Source organism: Sus scrofa, chromosome 12, assembly GCF_054392235.1.
Source record: "Sus scrofa isolate SSC_HxYL_T2T_F1_AM1 chromosome 12, Sscrofa_HxYL_maternal_Yorkshire_Landrace_v2.0, whole genome shotgun sequence".
In the NCBI taxonomy this organism is placed as follows: Eukaryota; Metazoa; Chordata; class Mammalia; order Artiodactyla; family Suidae; genus Sus; species Sus scrofa.
The window spans coordinates 52,861,525-52,875,713 of NC_139394.1; the positions used below are offsets into that span (position 1 = coordinate 52,861,525).

At 39.3% G+C, this 14,189-nt stretch overlaps 1 protein-coding gene across 13 annotated transcripts in view; it reads right to left on the bottom strand.

Annotated features, from left to right (window-relative positions):
- METTL16 (methyltransferase 16, RNA N6-adenosine) overlaps positions 1-14,189 on the bottom strand; it is a 72,945-nt gene that overhangs the window by 55,008 nt on the left and 3,748 nt on the right. For 10 of the 13 annotated variants that reach the window (XR_014821578.1, XR_014821576.1, XR_014821574.1 and 7 more), the window contains exon 2: positions 11,904-12,031. The exons of the other annotated variants lie outside the window; for them this stretch is intronic. Coding sequence is in view for 3 of the 10 variants with exons in the window: in XM_084985538.1 (XP_084841664.1) it covers positions 11,904-12,031 (128 nt within the window). In the remaining 7 variants the exon portion in view is untranslated. The remainder of the gene's footprint in view (positions 1-11,903; positions 12,032-14,189) is intronic. 13 annotated transcript variants of the gene reach the window in all.

Consider the following 14,189-nt stretch of genomic DNA (forward strand, 5'->3'; position numbering starts at 1 on the left):
GTGGCCCAAAAAGACCAAAAAAAAATTTCTGAGAAGCAGGAAAAGCATTAAATGAAATGAAGAAGCTAATGCACTGCAACAGTCAAAAACACAAAATGCTAGAACAAAGTCAAGAGGACAGAACTTCAAAAGTGACTGATTTTACTTTGAGGTAGGGATGTGTGATCTTTTAAAGACAAGTTTCTATAAAACAGTGAAAGAGGAAGTTTATTACATAAATATATGCTGGCAACAAAAGTCTCATTAAAATACATTAAGCCTATTTAAAGGGATAGTAAATCTATTCCTAGACTTCGGAGGTAGATATATATGTTAATTATCATTTGTGGGGGCTGATAAAGGAGAGTTAATAAATAGTCAAGCAACCATGAACACAGTGCTGCTTCACTAAATAGCATAGCAATTGCCTCAATCGATTTTCACATTTTAAAAAAAAAGGCTAGCACTGTCTTTGTACTTCTTCCTCAATTAAACGCAGTACAAACTCAGTTTCAACAAGATAAACAATACAGCAATAAAAAGGCATTAAAAATATAAAAACTTTATTTTTAATTCTAACAAGAATACTGTACTCCTCTGAAATCAGTCAAGGGTTTGAAAAAGATGGGCCAACTCCACCTCCTTCAATGACAGCAATGACAGTCAATTTTTACACATGGAAAGGAGTTCACATCTGAGTACCACACTAAAGCATTCAAATAAGTTCACATTCTTTATTCCATAATGGTAGCCCAATCTATTACTAAGCTTCCCTGCTAGACACTCAAAACAAATATAACCCACTCTGACACTTATGTTCAAAGCCCTAACCTGAAATGTAAAATATCAAAGGAACTTACTAATAACCTAGATACCTTATAAAATAAACAACGAACAGTACTACCTAAGAGCAGTATCTACTGACAGAACTGTTAGCCAAACATTTCTGAATGTTATTTTGCAGACATTTTGAATAAAATTGTGAACATTAGGAACTGCATACTCAAATATTTACAAGGTGCTACTCAAAATGCCAGTCCCTGACAAGATATGGTGCCAGAATGTACATCAAGGAGTTCCCGTCGTGGCTTAGTGGTTAACGAATCCAACTAGGAACCATGAGGCTGTGGGTTCAATCCCTGGCCTCACTCAGTGGGTTAAGGATCCGGCATTGCCATGAGCTGTGGTGTAGGTTGCAGACTCAGCTCAGATCCTGCAGTGCTGTGGCTGTGGTGTTAGCTCTGATTTGACCCCTAGCCTGGGAACCTCCATATGCCAAGGGTGCGGCCCTAAAAAAAAAAAAAAAAAGTGTTTCACCCTTAAGAGTGCCCTTGTGGCGTAGCAGGTTAACAATTTGTCGTTGTCACTGCAGCAGCTTGGGTCAATGCTATTAGAGTGAGGTTTCAGTCTCTGGTCTGGGAACTTCCACATGCTGCAGGCAGGGCAAAAAAAAAAAAAAAAAGCTTGACTCTCTTTGAGCACTACTTTGCTCAAGTGAGTTATATAGACTAGGTTAGAATTTTTAAGAGGTGATTGTTGGCATTCATTCCTTTATTCAATCAACAGATTTAACATGTCAGCTATGTACCAGGCATTGTGCAAAATGCTAGAGATATTGCAGTAGGCAAATACGGACATAATCTCTCCCTTCATGAAGCTGATAGTCTGGTAGAAGGTAAGTGTTCATTCAAGAATCATTCAAACACATGTAAAATTTTCACTGTGATGAATGCTATAAAAGACAGGTACAAGGTGCTAGGAAACTTATACAATAAGTGGAACTGCCTCAGGCAGGTCACAGAAGGATTCCCTGAGGACTGAAAGAAGAATAAAAGTTAACTAAGGAAAGAACTGAGTGAAGGGAAATACGGCATTCTAGGGTCCTAGATAAAGAGAAGAGCTAGTACAGAGACCCTGACACTGGAGAGAACTTACTGGGCATTCCAGGTAATGAGACAGCCACTGTTTCCAAAATGCAGAAGGCAAGGTAAGCATGCACTGTTTAAAATGAGGCTGGAGGGGAGTTCCCGTCGTGGCTCAGTGGTTAAGGAATCCAACTAGGAACCATGAGGTTGCGGGTTCAATCCCTGGCCTTGCTCAGTGGGTTAAGGATTGCGGTAAACTGTGGTGTAGGTCACAGACGTGGCTTGGATCCCGTGTGGCTGTGGCTGTGGTGTAGGCTGGCAGCTGCAGCTTCATTTCAACCCCTAGCCTGGGAACTTCCATATGCCACAGGTGTGGCCCTAAACAAAAAGGAAAAAAAAAAGCAAAAAAAAGCAGCAGCAGCAGCTAGTTGACAGATTAAATATTTAAGGAAAAGAATACTGAACCGTGTATGGTTCTTGAGATGGGGGAGGTATGGGATCCAAAGTACAGATAGTGTATTTAATCGCACGAGAATATAACAACAACGACAATAATAGGTTGTCAGACAGAACCAAAAGCCGAATCTATGGTATTTTGTTGTATTTTCCACCAACTCATGCCTACCCACGACTGAGTTTAAGACTTTTTTTTTTTAACTTTAACACCCCCATGGTCAAATAAGCCATGAGATACTAATATCATATAAAAATAAAGATCCTGTAACAGTTTTAAATGAGCATTACTATTAACCCTTTATTAGCCAAAGAACCCAAAATCTTACTGGCAAAGTAAGAAACTACCTTCATCAATCAAGTTGATCTCTTAATTGCAAACTCCTATGCTGGCTAAAGAGCAAAGGACAAAGAACAAAAATTTAGTCATCTAAACATTTCTTTAAGTATTCCAATTTTTCTAGCAAAGCCCAGTAACGTACCTTAAATTTGGTGAAACTTACAAAAAACAACCCACAAATATGAGTAAAAGTATATACGTACATTATAATCACATTCTTATAAAAGTAAAACAAAAACAATTTTTCTTATACACGAACATGCATAAAAATCAATCTGGAAGGGTCAGAACCACCTCTGGATGTGGAAATGGGTGGGTGGATGAGTAGAGGGTGGAGACTTTCCTTCTCATATTTTTGTATTATCTGAATACATTTTACATATCACTTTCCTAACACAAGTAAGTATTTTGTAACTACGTGAAAAATGCCATGTGTCAAGTAGGAGCAAAAAAAAGTCCTTGGTACCCGTATCGAAACTACACCCACAAATATTACTATATATGGATAAGGACAGGGCTTAGAAAGGAACACAAAGTAATGTGATCTCTGGGGTGGAAGAACGGTGACCTTTTTTCTTTTATGTATGCAACATTACTACTGTAAATGTAGGTAAGAAGGATATATTTCTATAATTTTCCCATTAAGGCCTCTATAAACATAACAAAAAAATTCCTCTCTCAAGGAAAACAGAGCTCTGGTTCCAGATTACTTGTTTTCCATGAAAAGGGGCCAATTCTTTTGGAGACCAAACCAGGATTATTTCCCACGGTGACGGCAATCACCGAAAGATACTACTGTATCTTGAGCATTAATTACATAGCTTCATGAACAGTCAAGAGAATCAGCATTATAATTAATGTTTTCTTAGTGCCTTCAAATGGAGTTGCAGTTTATGTAAATAATTCTCATTACTTAAAAAAAATTTTAAGTGTATTTACTTTGATGGAACAGAGCATACAATTTATTAATAAGGAACTATATCCTAATCACCCAAAATCATAAGACATCAAGCAGAAGCTAGTCTAATTGAAGAAAATAAACTGAAAAAAATCAATGAAGACTTGATTCTTAAGACTTTGTTAGCAAAACAAGTGTTTATTTTCTTCTAAGAAAATACAGACACTAATCTGAGGGTTGGAAACCTTTTTGTAGGACAAGAGTGAAGTCATCCGACTTCACTAGTTAAATATCTAGGTCACTTTAGTATCTTGGGACATTCAAAATTCCTGAACACAGGCAAGATCTTTCTTCATTCCCATTTCTGAGAGCACAGGGAGGCTCAGGGACTAAAATTAGCTCTCACATGGAAATGAGCAATTTATTCCATCAGTCTTTGTTGTTTGTTTAACACATCCAGCTTGATAAAACAGAATAGTCTATTGTCCACAGGCTCATGTCTGGTTTCCCCTGGATGACTCTTGCTCTGCTACTGATGAATACAGTATTACCATGATAGATGGTGTTTGGAAAGATACATTCCAAAATAAAGTAACAATCATTCTAACACTGTAGAAGCTGAACCTTATGTAACAAAGGCTGAAGCCTTCCAACTTACTCCAAAATTGGTTTCTATTTATCAGAGCTTTACTGAGGTGCTAAAAATGGTAGAGTCATAAACTATGAAACAGACCTTCAACTCTGGGTCCTGGTTTAAAAACAAATCAGCTAGGTGTCATCCTCTATTCAAACTCAACCGACAGGCTCAAGTAAATTGCAGGATGTTCCTAGGGGGCTTGTTACTGTGAAAAGGCACAACTAAAATCTAATTGAAATGGTCAGATATAATTAGAATAAAGCAGTGATGCATATAGGGAAGAAAAAAAGATACCACACTAGCAATCCTTGGCATCTTACCAAGTATACCAGTCTTAATAACAAGAATACCTACTCTTTACTAAGTGTCTACAACATGTCAGTCACTTTGCATGCATTATTCCTAACCTTTACGACGATCATCCAAAGTGTGTCCTTCTTAAAATTTTTTATTTTATTAGAGTACAGTTAATTTACAGTGCTGTGTCAACTTCCGCAGCACAGCAATGACCCAGTCATGTATACATACATATATTCTTTTTCTCATACTATCTTCCATCATGTTCTATCTCAAGAGATTGGGTATAGTTCCCTGTGCTGTACAGTAGGACCTCACTGCTTACCCATTCTAAATGTAATAGTTTGCAACCACCAACCCCAAACTCCCTGTCCATCCCACTTCCTCCCCTCCCCCCACCTTTGCAACCACAGGACTGTTCTCTAAGTCTGTGAGTCTGCTTCTGTTTTGTAGCTAGCATGTTCTTTTATCCCTCCTTTTTAGACAGGGAAATTCAGTCTCAATGAAGCTAAAAAAGGAATTCTCTTGTAGTGCAGCAAGTTAAGGATCTGACATCACTGCAGCAGCTTGGGTCACTGCAGTGTCACTGGTTTGATCCCTGGTCCAGGAGACTTTCCTTTGCCTCGGACAAAAAATAAAAACAGAAATAAAATAGAAAGCCACTATAAAGTATGTTCTATTGATGAATACAATCATCAACAACTCTCATCTAAGTAAGCAAGAAGGGGAATAATGTGTAGGAGCAGGCAGGTCTTTTTCACTTAAAAAAAAGTATATTTCTTCTCTTCTACCTCTATCATGGATCCCTTCTAACACAGTGTATCACCAATTATGGATAGCTTATATTTCTCCCATCTTTAAAGAAATAAGATGATTCTCCTCAAGCTTCCCTCACCTTTCCATTCCTTCACAAATTTTTTCTTTGCAAAAAATTTTAAAATTACCTTGCCTGTCACAAAACAACCACTATGAACAACTAGTTCATAACTTTCATCCTTTTTCTTTTCTTTTTATGGCCACACCTGTGGCATATGGAAGTTCCCAGGCTAGGGGTCAAATCAGAGCTGTGACAGATCTGAGCAACATCGGTGACCTATGCCACAGCTTGTGGCAATGCCAGATTCTTAACCCACTGAGTGAGGCCAGGGATTGAACCCACATCCTCATGGAGACTATAATGGGTCCTTAACCCAATGAGTCACAATGAAAATTCCAGTCCTTTTCTAAGCACAGCATATCAGCACAGATATTTTGGTTTCAGTTTAAACCAAAATGATCATGTTACATCTGCAACATCCATTCTATAGGCAAGGTGGTATTGCACAGCATGGAACTAAACTTCAAGAACCTACATTTTGGAAGTTCTTGCTGTGGCATAGGAGGTTAAGAATCTGGCATTACTCTGTGGTGGCACAGGTTCAATCTCCAGCCAGGCAGAGTGGGTTAAGGATCAGGTGTTGCCACATTTGTGGTGTAGGTCCCAGCTGTGGCTCAAATTCAATCCCTTGTCTGGGAATTTCCATATGCTATGGGTGTGGCTGAAAAAGAAAAAAGAAAAAAAGAACTTACACTTTGGACATTTAAATTACTTTCAATTTTCCTTATTAAAAATAGCCTTGGGGAGTTCCCGTCGTGGCGCAGTGGTTAATGAATCCGACTAGGAACCATGAGGTTGCGGGTTCGGTCCCTGCCCCTGCTAACGATGGGGTGGGCTAACGATCCGGTGTTGCCGTGAGCTGTGGTGTAGGTTGCAGACGCGGCTCGGATCCCGCGTTGCTGTGGCTCTGGCGTAGGCCGGTGGCTACAGCTCCGATTCAACCCCTAGCCTAGGAATCTCCATATGCCGCGGGAGCGGCCCAAGAAATAACAACAACAACAACAATAACAACAACAACAAAAGACAAAAAAAAAAAAAAAAAAAAAGCCTTGGGATAAACATCCTCAAACACACATTAAGTACGCTTTTTAGCACATTCAAAGCTATAATTCTACCAGTATTTTATCACTATGCCCACTTGACTACGTTTGTGCCATTGATGATTATTGTATGTTTTACATTTGCTCATTTGGTCCATTTATCTGTCTTTTGTAAATTGCCTGTTTTTATCCTTAACCTTACCTATTGAGGTATTTTTCCTTTCTCTTATTGTCTTCTAAAGAGTTCTTTATATTAGGGGAGATAATTCTTTGCTATATGCTGTAAATATATTTGCTGTGTTGTGATTTTTCACTTTTACTATTTCCTGATATGTAAAAGTTTTACTTTCTTATGTAGTTGGATCCATCCATCTTTTTTTTTTTTTTTTTTATGAATTCTACCCTTGGAGTATACCTAGAAAGACCATTTCTACACCCAAAGTTACAGAGTTCAACTATACTTTTCTCTATTACTTAAAATATATATATATATTGAAATCATTAAAAATCACCAGGAATTTATTTTGCATAACATATAGGAAAGGGAATGAAATGCACCTTCCCCACAGCTGTTCAAATTGCATTTATTAAAAATCACTATTGAACAACAACAAAAAAACCACTACTGTTTGCTTCCCCCCTTAACCTGAAATGCCTTTATTTCTACATGACAGTCTTTACATGGTAGGGTGGTATTTTACTTAGGAGTCAGCTTCCCAGGTAAGCATATAAAGTGATAATACAGTATTGTCAAAATAATACGGCACAATCTCTTTGATCATGCATAACCCTGTGAGAATCACATTATGAGAAACACAGGAGACAAGACTAATTAAGAAAGGAACAGTCACTCTGCCCACTCTATACTCCCTCTGGGTAGAATGCAGGCTGGAATCACCCTATTCAACTTGCACATACTGTTTAGACTTGAATGCCACTTTGCCAGACAACTAATGGCCCATTCTTGTGGCAATACTACATCAATTTTTAAAAATTATTTTATTTTATTTTATTTGCTTTTTAGGGCCGCACTAGCGACCTACGGAGGTTCCCAGGCTAAGGGTTGAATTGGAGCTGTAACTGCTGGCCTACAACACAGCCACAGCAACGTGAGATCCAAGCTGCATCTTCAACCTACACCACAGCTCACCGAAATGCCAGATTCTTTTTTTTTTTTTTGTCTTTTTGCTATTTCTTGGGCCGCTCCCTCGGCATATGGAGGTTCCCAGGCTAGGGGTCCAATCGAAGCTATAGCCACCGGCCTACGCCAGAGCCAAGCAACGCAGGATCCGAGCCGCGTCTGCAACCTACACCACAGCTCACGGCAATGCCGGATCGTTAACCCACTGAGCAAGGGCAGGGACCGAACCCGCAACCTCATGGTTCCTAGTCGGATTCGTTAACCACTGCGCCATGACGGGAACTCCCGAAACGCCAGATTCTTAACCCACTGAGCAAGGCCAGGGATCGAACCCGCAACCTCATGGCTCCTAGTCAGAGTCATTAACCACTGCACCATGAAGGGAACTCCAACGAAGAGCATTTTTATGTAATTGTATTCCAAGCATTCATGGATCCTCTGAAGTCCCTAAGGCCATTGTTCTGTTTATTTCTGTCTACTTGGTTGGAAACAAAGAACAATGTCCCTGAATTATAGCAAACACTTTTTAAAAGATATTTCTTAAGTTTTTCAAAATTCTGTCTTTTTAAAAAATCTTCATTGAAACATTTATCAATATAAACTAGTCTTTTTCTAACTTGAGGCGCTTTTTTTGCCTTCTATTTTACTTTTTTTTTTTGTCTTTTTGTATTTTTAGGGCTGCACCCACGGCATATGGAGGTTCCCAGGCCAGAGGTCTAATCGGAGCTGTAGCTACCGATCTACATCACAGCCACAGCAACGCCAGATCTGAGCCACGTCTGTGACCTACACCAGAGCTCACGGCAACGGTGGATCTTTAACCCGCTGAGAGAGGCCAGGAATTAAACCCGCAACCTCATGGTTTCCACTGGGCCACAATGGGAACTCCTATTTTTCTTCTTTTTAATTAGAGGGAACTGTTATTTGTCTAGTATATTTTTGCCCATCCTTTTCTCTCTCTCTTTTTTTTTTTTTGATCATTTTTGGCACCCTGCGGCATATGGAGCTTCTGGGCCAGGGATCAGATGGGAGCCACGGTCGAGACCTAAGCCACAGCTTAAGCAACGCCAGATCCCTAACCCACTGTGCCAGGCCAGGGATCAAACCTGTGCTCCCAAAGCTCCCAAGATACCGCTGGTCCCACTGTGCCACTGCGGGAGCTCTCCTTTATTTTTGTATTTATCTGCAGTTTTGTTTTAGGATGCCATCTATAAATGGCATTAGTTAGATTTTATAGAAGAATTATTGTCATGCAGTCAACAAATACTTATTGAATGTCTACTTCTTGTCAGATACCCTTAAGCCATTAAGGTATGTTGTGATAATGGATTTCTTTGGTCTACTATGAGTGATTTTTTTAAAAATATAAATCTTAAGCCATCTTAAAAATCCTAACCGTCTTAAAAATCTTCCTCTGGTTCCTCAAAGTCTGGACAATCAAGTCCATCCTAATTTGCATGCTATGAAAGGCTCTTTGTGACCTGTTCTTTGATTTCCTTTTAGTCTCATCTCCTAGTATTCCCTAAACTGTTATCCTAGATCCATTTCAGCCCCATCTACATGCAGATCTGCAGACTCACCAGGCCTTTCACAAAGTTCTGTTCTCTATACTTGGAACTCCTTCCCCCCCCTTTTATTCGTCATTCAGTATTCAGTTCAAAGACCCAAGGCCCTCACCTAACACTGCCTCCAAATCACCACTGTGTCCTTCTTTCCAGACTTCCTTTTTTATTTTTTCTGGGGGGGGGGGCGGGGTTGGGAGTACACCTGCAACATGCATATGTTCCTGGGCCAGAGATCAAACCTATGCCACAGCACTGACAACACTGGATCCTCAATCCACTGAGCCACCAGGGAACTCCTGAGACTTCCAATATTACCTCCCCAAAACCAGCTCATTCCTCCTTATTCCTTACTTCAGTAAATGGCAGCAACACCTACTCTCTGGCTAAGTTATTATTCCAAGTATCACTATGTGACTCATACTTCACTTCTACCATGTCCTGCAAATTCATCCAGGGATCACTACCCCTCCTGCCTCTATCTAGTCCGGCCACCAATATGCCTAATCTGGATTAGTCAAACCATTTCCTACTTACTCATCTATATTTCCAGCCTTAATTCCTCCTGCAATTCATCTTCTACAATGCTCCTAGAATCCGTCTAAACACTACTCTGTATTTGTTACTCCTCTGCTTTAAAATTTCTGGGGACAAGAATGGGTAACTCTGCAGACACGAGAACTCTCCAAACACGTCCTTAAGATAGATTCCAAACTCCTTTCAGGGCCTTACAAAGTACTGCAAGCATCATCCTCCCCAGCCTCATCTCCTGTCACCTGTCCACCATATCCCAGGCACGCTCAACTTCTCCAGTTGGGCTCTTTGCACACACTACTCCCTCTGTCAGTAACACTCTTCTTTTTACTTGGTTGACTCAGACTTACTCTTCAGAACACAATTAAGACATGATTTCTGCTTCAAATCATTCTCTAAATCCCAAAGGTGGGGTCAGGGCTCCCTCCTGTGTGATTCTACTGTATACTCCACAGGTTCTACCACACTGAAAGACCACCTGCTCGTTCAGTTGTCCACTTGTGGGGACCAGTGTGTTAACTCTGAATATGGCAATGACTAAGTCTTTCTTGTTTATTATGGCGTTCCTAGAACTTAGCACAAAATGGTTAGTCAACATATATTTGTTAAGTAATTAAGTCCAAAAATAAATATAAAGAGGAAACAATAGTCAAACAGTACTTGCTCTAAAGCTACCAGGATAAATAAGCATCCACATACATAAGTATGAAATAAAGATTTAAGAACAATGGTAGGGATGATCTAAACAAAGAGAAATACCAATTCAGTATCTCTGGGGTCATCGCCAAAGTAAGGTGACAAAGATGAATCTTTAGAGTATGCAAAGAAAATCAGAACTCTTACTTAAATATGTGTGTGTGTGTGTGTGTGTGTGTGTGTGTGTGTGTGTGTGTGTGTGTGTGTGTATAGAGAGAGAGAGAGAGAAGGAGGGAGAGAGAAAGACACAGAGTTCTCTTGAGGCTTCGTGGGTTAAGGATCGGTGTTGTCACTGCAGTGGCTCAGGTCTCTGCTGTGGCACAGGTTTGATCCCTGGTGGTCACGGAATGCAAAAGTGCCCACACCAGGGATCGAACCCGTGCCACAGCAGTGACATGTGTCAGATCCTTAACCTGCTGAGCAGCAGGGAACTCCTAAATATCCTTTTAATTTCTAGTTTGAAGTATGTTTTCTAATGTGCTTAATATAATAACATGGTAATACAAGCATTTATATGTGGAGCTGTGCTCAACTTTTTACTGAGTGGAATAAACAATAAAGCTTGGAAATCACACTTCTAGGGCATTTGATCTCTTTGGGAATCTGGTGAAAACCAAGGATTATCTTTCAGAGGAAAAAAAAAAAAGATTGTAAATAAATAAACAAATCTTAAGTTTTATATGATTTCTAAAGGTCTCTTGGCCCCCAGGTTAAGCCCCTAGGGCCTCCATTTCTACAAGAAGTCTGCAGGAAGAAGGATAAGGTCAGCAAAATGCCTCAATCCTATGGCCCTATTATTACTGATCTTTCCACTTCTCCGCAAATCCTGTTCTCTCCTCCCCACAGGTGACTCACCACATTTTCTCCAGGCTTAAAACTTATAATTCCCCCTGGAACTTGCACAGAGTTTAGGAATGCAGTCAAAGATTTCCTTCTCAAGGGTAAAACACAAATATCAGTTATTCTCATACCATTATCATAATCTTTGCCACTACCTGAAGCACTCAAACTATTTCATACCATTCTTTTCTTTTCTCATGGGGGGTCGGAGGGCACACCCATGGCATGTGGAAGTTTCCAGGCCAGGGATCAAATGGGAGCTGGAGCTGTGACCTACGCCACAGCTGCAGCAACACCAGATCCTTAACCCACTGCTCTGGGCTGGGGATCAAACCTGCACCTCTACAGAGACAAGGTGGATCATTAACCCACTGAGCCACAGCACTAACTCCTAAAATAAAGACTTTAGACTCCCACTAGTCACCAAGTTTTAGAGCACAATCCTAAGGTTTCTGCAGTTACTCTGAGATCTCTATTGGGTAAGCAATAATTTGGACATTAAGAGGGTCTTTCTTTCTTTCACTCAGAAGGAAACAAAAGCATTTGGTCCAATCTCATTCTATAGATTAAAAAGCCAAAACCCAGGGAGATTTAAGTTATTTACCCAAGGTCAGATGAGAAGTTTAAGGAAATGTCTAGAATTAGTATTAAGGTCTATATCAATCCAGGACAACTCTAACTACACTGTGTCCATTCAGATTACACTAGAACAATACTGTATCAACAACTTCATCTGTTACCTACCTCACTCTTCCATTCAGATTTATCTGAACATGCTGCTTAAAATCTGGATATTTGGATGCCAGATATGCAAAGTCAGGAGGTTTGTCCTTGTATCTATTTCTTGCATGCATTGATTTACTCAGAGCCATCTTTAAAAAGAAAAAAAAGGGGGGGGGGACATTGGCATATTTAGTTAAAAAAAAAATCAACAGTTAAAACTATGGTTGCCAAAACAAGTTATAGCCAATACATTTTTGCCAACCAAGTGATAAAGAAGTTATATTTTTTAAGTGTACAAAACAAATAAGCACATGAAAAGATGCTCAAAATCATTAGTCATTAGGAAAACGCAAATCAAACGCACAATATCACTTCACTTCGTACCTATTAGACTACTATTAAAAAAGAAAAAGAAAAAAGAAAATAGCAAGTGTTGGTGAGGATGTGAAGAAACTGGAGTGCTCAGGCATTGCACGTAGGAATGAAGATGGTATAACTGCTGTGGAAAAGTTTAGTGGTTCTTTAAAAAGTTAAACATTACCATGTAATCCTGCAATTCCACTCCTAGGTACGGATTCAAAAGAACTGAAAGCAGAGATTCAAACAGATACTTGCAATGTTCACAGCAGCATTACTCAACATCAAAAGGCAGAGCAAACCTAAGTGTCCATAAGCAGATAAATAAACAAAATGTGGGATAAACATACAACGGATTATTATTCAGTCCTAAAAAGGAATGAAATTCTGACACATGCTACAACACGTATGAACCTTAAAAACATTTTGCTAAGAGAAATAAGCCACACACAAAAGGAAAAATACTTTATTATTCCAATTATATGAGGTGCCAACAATAGGCAAATTCATACAGAGAGTAAAACAGAGGTTATCAGGGTTTGAGAGAAGGGTGGAATGATGAACTATTATTTTTTTTTTATTTAATTTTTATTTTTAGGGCTGCACCTGTGGCATATGTAAGTTCCCAGGCTAGGGGTCAAACTGGAGCTGCAGCTGCAACTACCCACAGCCACAACAACGCAGGATCTGAACTTCATCTGAGACCTACACTGCAGCTGGCGGCAATACCGAATCCTTAAGGTATTGAGCAATCCCTGAGCAAGGCCAGGGATCAAACTCACATCCTCATGGATACTAATTCATTTTTAACCAGCTGAGCCACAACAGGAACTCCCGTAATGAACTATTTCTAATTACATGTTTTCTGTTTAGGATGATGAAAAACTTCTAGAAATGGACGGGAGTGATGACTACACAACACTGTGAATATTCTGAAAGCCACTGAATGGTACACTTGAAAGTGGTTAAAATGGTAAATTTTATGTCACGTGTATTTTAACAGAACTTTTTACTTATTTTTACTTTTTAAAAAGTGTGTATTTGATTTAAAATGTCATATTAGCTTTAGGTTTACAGCAAAATGAATCAGTATATATATGTGCATCTATTCTTTTTTTCCCATATAGACTATTACAGAACACTGAGTAGACCTGCCTGTGCTATGCAGTAGATCCCTGTTAGTTACCTTTCTTTTATATAGAAGTGTGCATCTGGCAACCCCACCCTCCCATTTTAACTCTCCCTGCCTCAATTTCCCCTTTGGCAACCCTAAATTTGACCTCAAAATGTTTGAGTCTATTTCTGTCCTACAAACAAGTTCTTTTGTATCATTTTTTAATTAGATTCCACATGTAAGTGATATCATATGATATTTGTCTTTCTCTGCCTGTCTTACTATTAAATAATTCCTAGGTCCATCCATGTTGGTGCAAATGGCACTATTTCCTTCTTTTTGTGGCTGAATAATATTCCATTCTATATATGCACCACATCCCTTTTATCCAATCCTCTGTTGATGGACATTTTAGTTGTTTCCATGGCTTGGCTATTGTAAATAGTACTGCAATGAACACAGGGGTATGTGCATATTTTCAAGTTATGCTTTTCTCTGGATATATGCCCAGAGTGGGATTGCTGGGCCAATTGGTAGTTCTACATTTAGTTTTCTGAGGAACCTCCATACTGTTCTCCGTAGTGGTTATACCAATTTACATTCCCACCAACAGTGGGAATTGTGTAGAAAGGCACAATTCTTTAATATGTATACAACATATGATGAATCTTTTTTTTAAAACCAAGGAAGAATTGGAAATTATTCCTTTAAAGGCATCAAAGTGGCAGAAGGCAGTATAATCTACAGCCCAGAATATTACAGTCAGAGGTTAGTTTTTACAGTGGTTTTGCATGGATTAACTACTTGCTAGTGTACCATAAAGTCACTCAAGTTTC